We start from the raw sequence: 14,911 nt of genomic DNA, 5'->3' as shown, positions 1-14,911 counted from the left end.
AAGTTGAGGATATAGGATAGTTTGCATGTCTATGTTGATCATTTTTCGTCTTTCCCCCTCCCCTCCCCCCAATTATTGTAGCTAAACATCCCAGTGGAGAAGAAAGTTGTCGATCACCGGGACCGTCCCCGCTGCCTATCCATTCGTGCATCAGAAATAACAGCTACCAACACAAGGCATGCTCCACACTGCAGTTGTTTAGCACTCCAGAACTTGTTCCGTAAATTTGCTGCTTCAGAATTCTTCCACTCCAGCTACACCCAGTTCCCTAAATTTCAGGATAACTTCAGCCTCCTGCACACCCTCTTTTTACGTCATGCTTACCAAGTGGACACTAAATCCCAGAAACATGCAGACTTTCCCCTTTCCCCCGGCAAGTCATCCGCTTCTGAAGACCTTTGGTCTTTCAATTTCGCTGATCTCTCATTGGACTTTGAGGGAGCAAAGAGCTCAAAAGGCAAAGCCCTTAACTTTATCAACCCATTTCCACTCTGTGTCTGGGCCTGCCTCCCAAAGAGATGGGAGGTAGCTCAAGCATCAGTGCCGCACGTCTCTTCTGCCTCACCAGCTAAAATCAAACCTTCCGCTAGCTTTAGTAATCATGCCAAACATCAGCACCTTTCCAGAGAAGAGCAGTTCTGCCAAAGATCAAAGACTGAGCAGGATTTGAAAAGCATCTACCTCGCCCCAGAGACAAAGGAAGTCTTGGAAGAAGAAAACCACATTGTTAATGGTGAAGGAAATGTTGATGATGTGGAAGTATCTGCAGATGTCCATGTTCTTCTGTATTCAAGTGCACACATGAAGGTGCGACTCAACCACTACCAGTATTTGATGCTACTTAGGATGAAAGAAGTTCTGTTGACATTTCAAGAGCAGTTGACCCAAGACACTCAGGAAATAATTGGGTCCCCTCTAGATTCCATAACCACTTGTATGGGCGTCATGTTCGACAGTGCTGAGCTGGCCTTGCTAATGCATCCTACTCCAGATTCTGCATTGCAACCTAGGTCTGTTGACTCAGATACTACAAGCCTTATAGAATCTGAACTCTCCCCTTCAGAGAGCAGGGAGAGACTGGTTGCTGAAGGCGGAGAGCTGAGATCGGATGCTAGCTCAGAGAAGGAAGATGGCAGCCCCATGAAAGTACTAGAAGATAGTGGAATTGAGAGCACAGATGGTGTGGTGGCATTGCAAGATGGAATGCTAAAATCCCAGAGCGATGGAGCCTTAGTAGGAGAAATCGCAGTAGAACGAGGTCCTATAGAAGAAGCACATGAAGCTGAAGAAGTCCTTGGTGCAGAAAGACCAAGTGAGCTTGAAAATTTTTCTCCAACTCCTCAAGGTCTTCCTTCTAGCCCATCTTCCTTTGTAGATCCTTTAGGTGGCATACAAGTCTCTCTAAATGGACAAGAGGAGCTAATCCCTCTGAAAAGCATGGAGCTGGAGTTATCTAGTGCACTGCATATAACTAAGGGTGCCACCAAGGAAGCCTTGCATGTGACCATGGACCTCACCAAAGAGGCTATGTCAATGACAAAAGATGCTTTCAGCTTAAGTAGGGAAAAGATGGCTTCCACAATGCAGAAGATGTTTGTCCACCCCCAAATTAAGTGAGTAGTTTTCTAATCACCTAAATAGCCATTCTGTAAGTGCTATGATAGTGGCTTTTCACACTTGAGTTTGCTTTATAGTGTTGGGAATAGTTTTATGGAAAGTAGAATAAATGCCAGATAAACCAGTCTTATTTTGTTGGATACAGAAATCAAAGGTCTTCACATCTCTTGTTATTTTTTTCATTCAAAGTACACTCAGTTCTAAGGTAGATCATCACCTGGGCAGGGATATGCAGATGATAGAGCTAGCCTACGAAGATGGGGAAATGGTTCATTTCTCAATGGCTGCCATTGACTTTTGTGAGATAAACAAGTAACAATTTGGGATTCACCAGAGAGTGGACAAAGCCTGACCTTCATCCCAGATACTTGGGTCACTGGAATAGGAGGTAGAATCAGCCACTAGCCAGAGGTTGGGAACCTATAGCCCTCCCGATATTGTTGTACTAGCACTCAAATGATACCCGACCATGGGCATTGCTGTCTGGCCCTAATGGGACTTGTATTCTGTAGGACTCCCTGGGATAGCTCAGCCTGTAGAGCACAAGACACTTAATCTCAGGGTTGTGGGTTCGAGCCCCAAGTTGGTCAAAACATTCCTGCATTGCAGGGGGTTGGACTGGATGACCCTTGTGCAGCCTTCCAACACTACAGTTCTATTATTCTAATATCTGGAGAGCCACAGGTTCCCTCACCAGCTCTATCCCACTAGTGTCCTCAAACGCACCTTCTTTATTTTGCTCTTATGTAAGCAAGTGGTTCCCAATAGAGCACTGCATATAGGAATAATGTCAAGATGGCCACGAGAGAAAAATCTGTTCATCCAGTTCTGACAAAAGATGGTTTAGCTTGCAATAACAGGGAAGGCTGTGGGCAGGGAGTTCAATTTATTTCTTTGTACAAAGCACCTTGGGCCACACTCCCTCCAATATATAGCTCCTCTTACTATGTACCAGCTGTCATAATGATGGGCATCTTTCAATTATAATTTTGCATCTAATCCAGTAATACCAAACAGCTTTGACCTGTGCTTGTTGTTAGGGATCCCACACCGAAGACTGAAGAGGGGCCTTTGACTCCAGTGGGAGGCAGTAGTGGGCGAATGCGTTTCTTCTCCATGAAAAGGACTGCCTCCCAACATTCCTTTGATACCAGCTCTCTAGATGGCAGTGGTCCTGAAGATAGGTTGTCGGTGGATAGCGATGGCAGTGATGGTTTTGTGATGCTTATAGAACCTGGTAATGAGAATTAACTTGCACACCCCCACTTATAAGTTATAAAATACTTGGGTTTTTTACTTGAGGGTATAATTTGTACAAAAACAGCATTTGTGTAATTAAAAGACACTTTTTAATAACTAGGTGGGATGGATTGTGGGAAATTCATCGTAGAATTGGTGCAGTGACGGTTGGAGAAGGGGGTTCTAATGCAAACTGCAGGCTGGATCCAAGCTTAGCTTTCGGTGAATGGAAGGGCTTCTTCTACCCACTGAAGTCTTTTGATCCTGTGGAGATATCCCCTGCTCAGCGCCTGAGGGCCCCAGTCCTGCCACTCATCACCTGGCCTAGGGCGGGGCCTGACAGGCCTATAAGAACTGCTGCCGCTGCCGCTGCTGCTGCTGCTGGGCAGAGAGGCCTCCATTTTGTTTTGTTTTTGTTTTTTGTTTAAATTGCTTTTTTTTTACCTATGTCATTTTAAACTGTGATATTAATGCTGTATTCTTAGTTTTAGATTTTGATTTATGTGGAAATTGTTTCCCATTTGGTTGTGTATTTTTTTATGTGGTTTATTTATTGTTTATGACTTTTGTAATTATGTATTAACTGTGGAAAGGCGGCATACAAATAAAAAAATGATGATGATGATGATGATGCTGGTGGAAGAGGCAATTTTCATCTATTTCCCCTTCCCCTTGCAAATCCCCCCCCCCCCGTCTCCCAGAAATATTCTCCAAAGGATTGGAAATGTTGTGGAACAGCATGGGGAGTGGTGCTGAGCACTTCAGAGGGAAATAAGCAAAAATTGTCTCCCCTGCCTTCCACTAAAATGTTTAGTAAATTGCCTGGCATATAAGCTCTTACTTAGAAATGCAATTTTCCTTATGGGGCATTTACGTTTTTAAAATTAATCCAGTCCAAGTGTGTAGTCTTTTTAGATGTTTCAGGATTCTGTTACTGAACTTCTTGATTTTTCTTCAGAGTCTAGCCTGGATCCTCTTACCCCTGGGCACATTCCCCAAGTCCTTGATGATGCAGGCCACAGGTCAAGCCCAATGGCAGATGAGGAAAGAGAATCAACATATATCAACAGCTCAGCTTCTCCCAGCGGACCAGACTCCAGCCCCCAGATGGTCAGATGTCATCCCTTTCTTGTTCTTTTAAATATTATTTCCCTGAGGAGTTAGAGAGAGAGAACAACTAGGTTGCAGCACTCATTTGTTCTATGGCTTGCTGTTTTAGGTATCCGTCTTAGTGTTGAAAATGAAAGAAGTAAACTGTGTGATAGAGACAAAAGGAGATGATATGGGACTTGCCCTTCAGGTTATGGAGCTAACTCCTGCGCACCTAGGAAATCTAAGTATGTGGCAGTTTCTGCAAGGTGACTTCACAGGTATGTTACTGACCAAGGTAAAGTTCAGTAGCTTTGATGCATGTGCAGAGATCTGTTTTTGCCTGTACAATACAATCAGGAGTCTTGGTGCCTATGTGTTGTGTTTGCCTTCCAGTCTTACATAGAAGGGGGGGGAAACCCACTATTTTTTCCGTACAAACTTCTCTGGGATATAGATCTACAACTCTGACTTCTAGGTTTTGTGATAGGTTTACACAAGTGTCCATCTTGCTCAAGTTTGTCAGCACTGACTGGCAGGTGTGTCCAGGGTTTCAGGCATGAGTCTTTTCCCAGCCCTATCTGAAAATACCAGATATTCAACCTGACACATTCTGTATGCAAACCACATGCTCTACCACTGAGCTATGTCTCTTTCCCCAAGCTGAAGTATTATTCACTATTTCCTGTCTTTTCTACCAATAGGAGGCACATGATTCTGCTGAACAGTTAAAAATGTAAAAAGGTGGAATATGTGTGGTGAAGAAGGCAGAAAAAGGCTGGGGAAAGGCCAGGGATAATTTTTAATTTTTTTAAAGAGATGCTGTGTCCTCATCTCTAATATTGAGTGTGTCAGGATGTGGTTAATGAGAGGTAAGGGACAATGCTAGATTTCAGAAGGCAGTGTAGATGTAAGACAGCAGTGTGATGTCTCTGGCAAAATTACATGGCTTCAGACTCTTAAAATGGATTATTTTAGTAGCACAAGTTTCCATTTTAAAAATGGAATTGAACTTAATGTGGGCCCCTTGTTGTATTTCTTTTGGCCACTAGAGAGCACAAGATATAATAGGATGGAATTAAGCTGGTAATATACTTGGGAGGACAGGTTGTTCAAAAGAATAATAGTTAGAGAGGGAACCTTAGTTTGAGAAGCCAGTTTTACAAAACTCAGGGCTCGTTATCATTAAATTATTCCATCTTCCATGTCTGTAGTTGTGATTTCTATTAGGGAGCCTGATGATCCAAGGCAAAATTGATTTCATCTAGCTGCTTGGAGCCTCTGAACAGTAATAGGGCCTTCCACTAGCTAAGGTGTGGCTAACCTTTGGCCCTTTCAGATCTCCCTGAACTACAGCTGTCTTCATCCCTGACCATTCCCCATGCTGACTGGGCGTTATAAGAATCAGAATCTAACAGCTTTTGTAGGGCCACAGGTTTCCCATCCTTGCGCTAGCTGATAGATTTAATGGCATTAGTTAAACAGTTTTAGTAGGGGGAGAGGATGGGAGAATTATCAACATTGTAAGCTATAGAATACTGCTGCTATAACCACCTTATACTTTTAGGAGAGCTAAACTCGGAGAGACCTCAAACCAGTGAAACTAACCTGACCCAGCCTGAAGTGTCTTTACAATATGAAATAGGACCAAGTGCTGCAGTGCATTCACCTCTGGCTGTTCAGAATGGTTTTTTCCACATGCTGATTCATAGCTATCGTGCAGAGCTGCTGACATCCTTTGTTTCCAGCCTTGGACCCTTCCTTGAGGATGAGGTGATCCCTGAAGTTATTCCCATGAAGATTGAAATTGTGGACACCAAGATTACACTGAAGGTGGGAGAATGTGTACATTAGCTTTTAGAATGGATTGGGAGGAAGTGTAGATATTACTACGTATGTTCACATTTTCAAGTATACAGAGGAACAAGTATTGCTGAAAAAGAATGAGCATTCCTTCTGCAAAGGTACATCCAGCGTCACTGCCCTTTTAGTGTTCTTCAGGAATGTCAGTAAACATGTGAACAGGGATTACTGGTAGACATTGTATTTTTAGTCTTCCACCCCCACCACCCCACACTCTAACCCTATTAAGATAGAAACTTGGACCATGTAGTAGAGCCCTCAGAATCTAACTCTTTGATGTTTTGTCATGCGTTATGTAACTAGCACTGTGAGTTGTTAAAAATTTAACAGGTGACCTCAGAAGACTGCTAATTGGTCTTCATTCTGGGAACTGATAACAAGGGCATTCTTAACTCATGACATCGGTCTTGTTCAGGTTTATTGATGGCCTCTTTCAGCCTTGGAAAGGCAAGATACTGAAAACAAACAAATCTTGTGTGCTTTGCTTTCCTCAGTTATAATGTAGGCTTTAAAGTATTCCACCACCCTTTGTAAAATTCTGTATCATACAAAAGGAACCATTATTACCTGATCAGAGTGCACTGGTATCTGAAGCAAAGGAAACTTTGGAGTACATCTTCTAAATCACTTTGGATGTGTAATAAATGAAATTTTATAGGCCGAAATCCTCAGGACCATGCAAAATCTAGCATACGTACGCAGAGTCTTTCAACTTTCCTATTTCAATTAGTCCCTTCAAAAGCTGAATTCATATCTGTATGTCTGGGTCCTTTACCTTTACCTTTTAGCTTTTACAGTGGTACCTCGGGTTACAGACTCCGCTAACCCAGAAATAGTACCTCGGGTTAAGAACTTTGCTTCAGGATGAGAACAGAAATTGCGCGGCAGCACAGCAGCAGCAGGAGGCCCCATTAGCTAAAGTGGTGCTTCAGGTTAAGAACAGTTTCAGGTTAAGAACGGACCTCTGGAATGAATTAAGTTCTTAACCCGAGGTACCACTGTACATATCTATAGTGGCATTGCACTACAGATGGCAGCAAAGAGCTGCCGCCAAAAGTTAACTGCATCTTCCCTGCTCCCAGCCCACATATATGGAAGCATGGGCATCATTATATTCTGACCTCGGACTGGGTTTGATCTTCCATTGTATTATAATAATGCTTTATTGGGATAGGGTATGGAAATGCTTGCATAGATAATATGGTTTCTGCAAAAATTGGAGAGAATAATTTTTATAGCTAATATTCTTTGTTTTGCAGGATGACACTCCTCGAATATACCCTACTTCTCCTGGTCCTGTGCCTTTAATCCTTGCAGTGGACCATGTTGTTGTTTGTTGTGATGATGATGGAGTATTCTGTATAAAAGGTCAGTACCATGAATGGCAGCAGCAGTGGCTGGAAGATGCTGCAGCTAAAACAGCTAAGCCTGCTAGAACCTTTAACCCACCCCAGCTTCCTTTTTGTTGCTACCAGTACATTGAGATGATTAATATGACATTTAAGTGATATGTAAAATATTTATTGGGGGACTAAAATTGCAATGTGCTGTTGGATATTGCTGCTCAGCCATTTCCCTCCCTTATCTTCAGTTTCTCATTCTGAAAAAAAAATATTGGAGGCTTTATCTTAACATCCACATCCTACAGGTTATTTCATCATACTTGTGTTTTCTGCATGACTTTTCAGTTGCACAGGGGGAAGGATCTTCTATGCAAAAGAGGCTTCAGAAAGATCTTAAGAAACAGCGGAGAATTTCTGCAGTTTCAGCAGGAAGCAGTGATGAACTTCAGGTATGCCATATCTTAACAGCTTGCAGTCACTAAAGAAAAAGGGAGGGAAATACAAGCCCCTACCTGTATGTTTATTTCCTTGCTAATGTACTTACAAATATCAGCTCTTGTGTACTCATTTCTGGATATCTCAGTTTCCGTTCTCTTCCCTCTTTTCACATTTCTTTGCAGAAGCAAAGGCAAGCATGTCATTTGCTGATTCTCAGAGACAGCACAGTAGCATTTCTTGCAAAGACTGCTATCTGAAGCAGGATTTTGAATAGATACAATATTTATATTCACCAGTTGCCATAATAATGGAATAAATATTAATACATATATCAAAGGGATTAAGAGTGTAACAGATAACACTGATAGCAACGAAAAAAGAGGATGGTTCTATTATAACCATCTTGCATTATGACTTCAAACACTCTTCATCAACACAGTTGGTTCATGTTAATGTATGAATAATAGAATCATTCAGTCTCTGGTACCCAAGACTGGAGTTTTTTTGAAAATGGCTCTGGCAATAGTAGGAAGTAAGCTAGCATACAGGGCAACTTCATTAGTAATAAATGCATTCTTACCCTGATTAATGGCCTTTCCCTCCTATAAGGGAAATTACAATTAACTTGCTTGCATCACGGTTGTAAGAAATGACCAAAATAAAGAAATCTGAATTGTGAACTACATCAAAAAGTGCTGTGTCAATAGTAATAAAATACTTGCTTTTTAGAGGAAAACATCCAATATAGTGCCAGCTTACAATGTTTCCCTCTAAAAGACAATTACTTTAGCATTTTATTATTACTTTTTAGTGTTTCTGAGGCTGCAGATTTATTTCAAAAACAATCAATAATTCAGGAAAAGCACTATTAATATTGTAGTTTCCGCTGTGAGCTGTATTGTTGTAAACATTCTCTGCTTATAGTAAAAATCAACAAAATCTGGCAGTTCATTGTACTGTTAAAGTTAATAGATAAGCAGTAAAGTGAACTAGGAACCTGTGTACATATCTCCATGTATAAATCAGAGTCCTAGATAATTTTCTGCCACAGTTTTAGGCTTGTAAAACCTGCTGCATTTTCTTTTGCAATGCCTACTTTGCATTCTTTTTAAGTGTGAAGGCTCTTTTCCCATGCTTGCGCCACTCCATATACTCGTTTTTGCAGGCATCCCCAAACTTGGCCCTCCAGCTGTTTTGGGACTACAATTCCCATCATCCTGACCACTGGCCCTGTTCGCTAGGGATGATGGGAGTTGTAGTCCCAAAACAGCTGGAGGGCTGAGTTTGGGGATGCCTGCCTTTTTGTCACACATGAGGCAACTTAATAATGCAAGAGGGACAGATTTGAGTAGAGCAGTGATGGAGAAACACTGAGTGGGAAAATGTAGTAGTTTTAAACAACCACAAAGGTTTGAATGGAACAGGAGAAAGGGAAAAAGTGGGGGTTTAAAACAAGATTTGAGTACAGTGAGAAGGGAATTGAGAGAGGCTTTGTTGTGTTAGCTTTTTGGTGTTTGCCTCTGTGTTGTACCCACCTGCACTATTTCTTCTTGTTAAAACTTTTTTAAAAGCAATTCCTCCATGTTCTTCTTTCTGATCTATTCAAACCTCTTCCATTATTTTAAGCCACGTTTCCCCTCTCATTGTCTCTCCTTTCTTGCTTCTGTATCACAGCCACTGATGTTATGCAATCTGCCTTCTCTTCCCACCATCCCCCATCTTGCTGTGACTTCAGCAAATCCAGGATTGTGATTTGGTGCTACAATTCCTGCATTGGGTGCTGCATAATGACAAGACTAGTGCAAATATAGTATAGGGGTGTGTGTGTATATACACAAACATGCACATCCCAAACAAATAGGTATCGGTACAAAATATGATGCTGTTTTGCATTAATTTTTATTTTAAAGATGAAAGATACTGTGGCCTTTGCATTGTGCACTAAAAATCTTAGCTGCACATGGACATCTGGTTGGCCTCTGTTGGAAACAGGATATTGGACAAGATAAGCTCATGGTTCTTCTTATATACTGATGCTGCTATTGATGGGCTAATGTTCAGTCTTGATGAATCTAATGTTGATTATTATTATTTTGCACATAATTTGATTTATATGCTTACGTTACAATTTGAATAGTAATGGAAAACTTAAAACCAAAAGCTGGGCAGAAAAATCAGGGATTACTCTACAGAGAATCGTGCTCAGATTTTCAGGAACTTGAATAATGGTCCTTGATTGCAATCTGCTTTTCCTTTCTTGAGATCAACACGCAAAGTGTGTGTGTGCGTGTGTAATATGAAGCACTTTTTAATTTGATGAAGCACTTAATAATTTCTGAAATAAGAATTACTGCATTAAAAAGAAAGTCACTGAAAGCTAATAGCTATTAGACTAGACTATTGGCAAGTACTCCTGCTGGGGAAGTTATCTCTTTGAATAATATGGGCATAATGCCTCACTATCCAAATTGTGTCTTGCAGTTCACAGCTTGAAAAATACTTTTATCTCTCTTCACCCCCACCCCCGCTCCTTATTTTGTCTTTGTAGCTAAAAGAAGTGCCAGCTTTGGAGAGAGAGCTACAGGTCACAAAAAAAGCCCTTGCAGAAGCCAATCTGGACAAAATACGCCTACTACAGGAAATAAGGAAATATGATCCTCTCTTCCAGCTTTGACAGCAGAGGACTGAGCTACAGATGCTCAGGGCAACCAGAGATCACCAGCAGCATAAAAAAGCTTGCTTGTTACATTACAGCTACCTAGGCCATCTTCAATCCAGAGTAACTGCCTTGAGGAGCAGAAACAGTGTGCCATTACAGGAGATGGAACATGGAAATGGACAGGCAGTGAGGAAACGCGGGAATATGATGACCTGGAGTGTTCGGTTTTGCAGCCCATGTCCAGATAGCATGCAACTACACTTCAGCTGAAACATGGCAGCATTGAATCTAAAAGCTGCAAAGCCAAACAAGGAAGAACTAGGTTTCTGTCCCATTCAAGTTGTCTAAAAGTGGTGCTGAAAAATGAATAATCTTTCTCATCATCTGCTTCATTCCTGCTTGAGGTGATGGGTAGCATTGGGGACATGTATATTATACACCAAAACAGTAAGGGTCAGTCTTCCTTGCTGAAGCATTCTTAACCATTGAAAATAAATTTCATGGAGCTTTGGTGCAGCACCATGAGCCTGAGGCATAGAAGAACGAGGGGTGGGGTACAGGCTGAGCACAGGAAAGGGTGCTAGGAACAGAAAGTATAAAATTAATCAGGCCTGATATGCGTTTTGGTGGCCGCAGTTTCCCATGAAACTGCCCCCCCCCCCACTTGTCTTTTCCAGTAAGATACTTTTAGTGGAGCATTTCACTAGCCTTCCTCCCACTTCTTCATAAGCTCAGTTGACCTTCACCATTGCCTTCTTGCAGTATCACAACCCTTACTGGGTTTAATTTAGTAAAAAGCTGCACATGTCCTGTCCTTGACAGCTGAGACATGTTGGAAGCACTTTTCCTTTGCATTACACTACACAGATAAGCCTGGACAGCACAGAGGAAGTGGGTTCTACCAATTACCTCTAGGTCATGCACCGTCCTTAGCAGTTCATTTGGTAAATCATGAACCGCAAACTATGTTGCAACTTTCTGTAATCCAGATTAATGCTGGTTGAAATTGTTCTAGTGTGCGATTATGTAGAGTGGCTAAATGCTCAACCCTTTCTTCTTTTTGCTGTCACTCGTTTGCTATTTGGAATGAATGAAACAGCAATTAAGCTCTGGAACAGGCTTGGCCAGTGCTAGTTTTCTTGGACGTTTCCATAAAGAGGTTGTGTCCAAAACAATTTTAGAGGGGATTTTGCTCTGAAGCAGTTTTAACAAGGCATGATGAAGCTTACATAGAGGGAAATGGTAAAAGCAAGGAGGAAAGAATGTCTCCAGGGATTGCAGCCTTAGATGCAGCCTGTAAATTAGTACAATATGACTCTCCAAGCAGTTAAAGCCAGTCTCAGGCAAGTAAACACAGTCTAACAATTTACAACAGAAGGCCTATGCTTGCTCACTATACATGAACTAACTATCATATTGAAGATTACAGAAATTAGATGTTAGTTAAGCCTCTAATGAATGACAAGCCTATAATGAGTTCTGTGCCTAGTTGAATTATTATTCTATTATTTATTGAATTTATATACCGGCCTATACTTGGGTGGGTCTCAGGGCAGATCACAGAATAAAATCAAGATACAAAACCACAAAATACCTAACAAAAATAAAAACAACAACCCAGTAGCCTCCCCCCTCCAAAAAAAACCCCACATTTTAAAAGGGCATAGGGTATAAGTCGTGAAGGTATATTGTACAACACTCCTGGAACTGGGGGAATGAGCAAATGTGTGAATGCTAACTCACACGTCTCACCCTCCTCCACCAGCCATTTTGTTCTACTTTTTAAAATGTTGTGTTACCGTTGATAAACACACACCTCAACAAAATGTTGGTTGTTGGCCAGTCTCTGAAACTGACTTTTTAAGAAAACAGCTATCCTGTACATCCATATCCCTAAGAAGCATATGAGACCCAGTAGAGCAAGGATGCGGAACCAGTGGTCCTCCAGGTATTGCTGGACGAAAACTCACAAGAACCCTGATTGTTGGGCATGCTGACTGGAGCTCGAGTCCAGCAGCAACTGGAGGACCACAGGCTTCCTGCCCCCACAGTAGGAAAACAAATGTGGAAGAGTGGTGGCAACCTCTCTTGTGAAGCCCTGCAAGATTAAACTGGATAATACAGTCCTGTGCTACACTCTGCCAAAAAGCCACCCATAGCACCTGGCTTTTCATACCCTTGGATATGACTACATTTAATACTTTTGTGGGTTAGTCTTTGTAGTGTGCTAAGACACTTTTAATGTTGTATGGATGCAAAACAAACTGATGATACAATATGCACTACATTCTAGCAACAAGAAGGGATTGCCAATTCTTCCCAAACCATATGCTTAGATGCAAATTCAAAGGCTGTTCTTGTCTTTGTGAATGATTAAGCTGATGTATACATGCCTGTGCTGACTTTTGATAGTTTTTATCCCTAAAAAGAAAATGTAGCTGTAACATATAGGCCTGAATGTGTTCTTACACAATTTTCAAAAAGTGGTTAATTTTAGAATATTAAAACTGGAGACAAAAGAATCATGCTTAATACAGGTATACATAGATGTGGCTGCTAAAAGTATGATATGGATTAAGATTGGTCAGATAAGAGGAATTAGTGGGTTTAGTTTAAGTCAGGTATCTTACATTTAGGGAAGACGTTTCTACTACTGCACATGTTGGATTAGTCAGACTGGGTTAAATTGTCAAAGATATTTAAAGGGTAACCATACACACACATGACTGGTTTGTTTTTATTTTTTTAAAATAAAATCACAAATCATAACAGTGGAATAAGTACCATAAATAGTCTGAGTTATGTAATGTCCCATCAAAGCTACAGCCTATATTAATATAGAGTTCAGAACAAAATGGAGCATGAAGAGGGTAATGGGCTATAACATAATAAGCAATCTTGCTGTAAATTAGTAGTATTTTAATGGTTAACCAATCTTATCTAGTACTTATTAAACCGTTTGTAGCTGGAGGCAATGCCATTCCTTAGCTATTGCTGCAGAATGCATCTTTTTGTGTCTGACATCTGCTTGTCTGCCTTGATCTGATTGCCTTGGAGCAGTCACTGTGTGACCTTCACTATGTGAATCAGAGAGCAGCTTAAAACAATTTTTGTTCTGAACCGGGGTGGGAGTGTGGGGGAGAGACTCTGTCTTCAGCTGCCTCAGATAATTTGCTAGCCCTCAAGGCTAACAACGGGCTGCTGTACTCCAGAAAGCTTTGCCAGCTGTGCTGTGGTGCTGTCACTTTCATTAATTCATCAGTGGTGATTTCTGCATATCGGGCTGCATGTGCTGTAGCTTCTGCTTGTTCATTTTCTGTGCAGTGAACTATTGCTGATGCCTTTTTCCTAGGGCATCCTATTTAAAACACTCCCTTCAATCCCAAGCCACACACTGGAGTAAGCATGAATCACCCTCTCCATATTGGAAAATGCCCAAGTGGGGCAGCCCTTCTTTAATGCAGTGGCAGAAAAACTCTATTAAAAGAGTAGTATGTATTACTGTTGGCTCCTATGTATAAAACCACTCTTGCCTAATGAACAGAACTGTTTTTGAAGTCTGTAAAATTTATCTTTATGGGGTTGACAGTGCAGTTCATACTATTTGTGGTATAATACCAAAACAACACACCAAATACATACATCTTAAGTATAGTCATGCACTTTCTGTGAATTCAACAAGTAAACAACTAGTTGTTAAGTGTACTACACATAGAGTATTTTCCCCTACATGCAGTTGCTGATCATGCAGTCCAACAAACCTGAACTTTCAGTAAACAATTCTGCATATGCATATCTTCTATTGCTAAGAAAGAAGCAAAAATAGTCTTGGCCATGGTTAGATTTTATATAGGCCACCCACTGCTTTTTCTTAACTTGAATGCTAAAAAATAAAAACCTATCTTTTGTTGCAAAATGCAGCATGTTAAAACATGAAAAAACAGATGTATAAGAATGGTACACAGAATTTAATTGCACAATGCATTCATGTATTTTTGTCCTGCTGAAGATAGTTTTTTTAGCAGTTTCCAATATCTTTTGGGGGGCTTAAAAGAAGGCAAAGCATAGGGAAGATATACTGGTATGTTAAGTTTATGGTGTGACTTGTTTGGTTTTAATTACTGATGGTAGGAAGAGCCTTGCTTATCAGCTTACTGTGGTGGGCACGGTCCAGATGCTTCCCCCCAACTGAGGATTAATTTATTCCTCTACGTTTACTACTGGAATAGGGAGGAAATCCACTGAAGCTGATACTGAGACGCTGGACTACTAAACTGCATTACTGTTCTGTTCTTAAAGACACTCCCTTTTTTAGTGCTATATTTAAATGTAAAAAGAAGTGAAGAGCAAGACTTACTACTTTGTAATACCGTAACTTATATACCAAGGGATTCTTTCTTGTTGCAAGGCTCTCCTAGTTTCTTGTGGCTCCTGCTGTAACTATGACCAGGAATGCTACAAGCACAGGTAGAGTACTGGGGTACAAGGCTGACTTGAATCTAAACTAAAGCATTCAACAGTATTGGATTTTGCTGCAATATACTTTTCCCTCCTATGATTGTATTGGTTCTGTGAACCACTTCTGAGTTATAAATTAAACTGATTAACTCTGTTTCTGTTGATTTATTTCTCAAGTTTTAACTTTCCAGCATCATAGTCAGGC

At 40.9% G+C, this 14,911-nt stretch overlaps 1 protein-coding gene across 2 annotated transcripts in view; it reads left to right on the top strand.

The window, feature by feature from the left end:
* The window catches only part of BLTP3A (bridge-like lipid transfer protein family member 3A), a 52,971-nt gene extending 38,111 nt beyond the window's left edge, over window positions 1-14,860 (top strand). For both annotated transcript variants that reach the window (XM_083509151.1, XM_083509152.1), the window contains 8 exons: window positions 82-1,613; window positions 2,658-2,854; window positions 3,815-3,966; window positions 4,076-4,226; window positions 5,513-5,778; window positions 7,068-7,176; window positions 7,497-7,600; window positions 10,138-14,860. In XM_083509151.1, coding sequence (XP_083365277.1) covers window positions 82-1,613; window positions 2,658-2,854; window positions 3,815-3,966; window positions 4,076-4,226; window positions 5,513-5,778; window positions 7,068-7,176; window positions 7,497-7,600; window positions 10,138-10,263 — 2,637 coding nt within the window. In that variant the 3' untranslated portion in view covers window positions 10,264-14,860. The remainder of the gene's footprint in view (window positions 1-81; window positions 1,614-2,657; window positions 2,855-3,814; window positions 3,967-4,075; window positions 4,227-5,512; window positions 5,779-7,067; window positions 7,177-7,496; window positions 7,601-10,137) is intronic.
* The last annotated feature ends 51 nt before the right edge of the window (window positions 14,861-14,911 follow it).

Source organism: Podarcis liolepis, assembly GCF_965112155.1.
Source record: "Podarcis liolepis genome assembly, chromosome: 6".
Taxonomy (NCBI): domain Eukaryota; kingdom Metazoa; phylum Chordata; class Lepidosauria; order Squamata; family Lacertidae; genus Podarcis; species Podarcis liolepis.
This window is presented reverse-complemented; position numbering and strand designations above follow the sequence as displayed.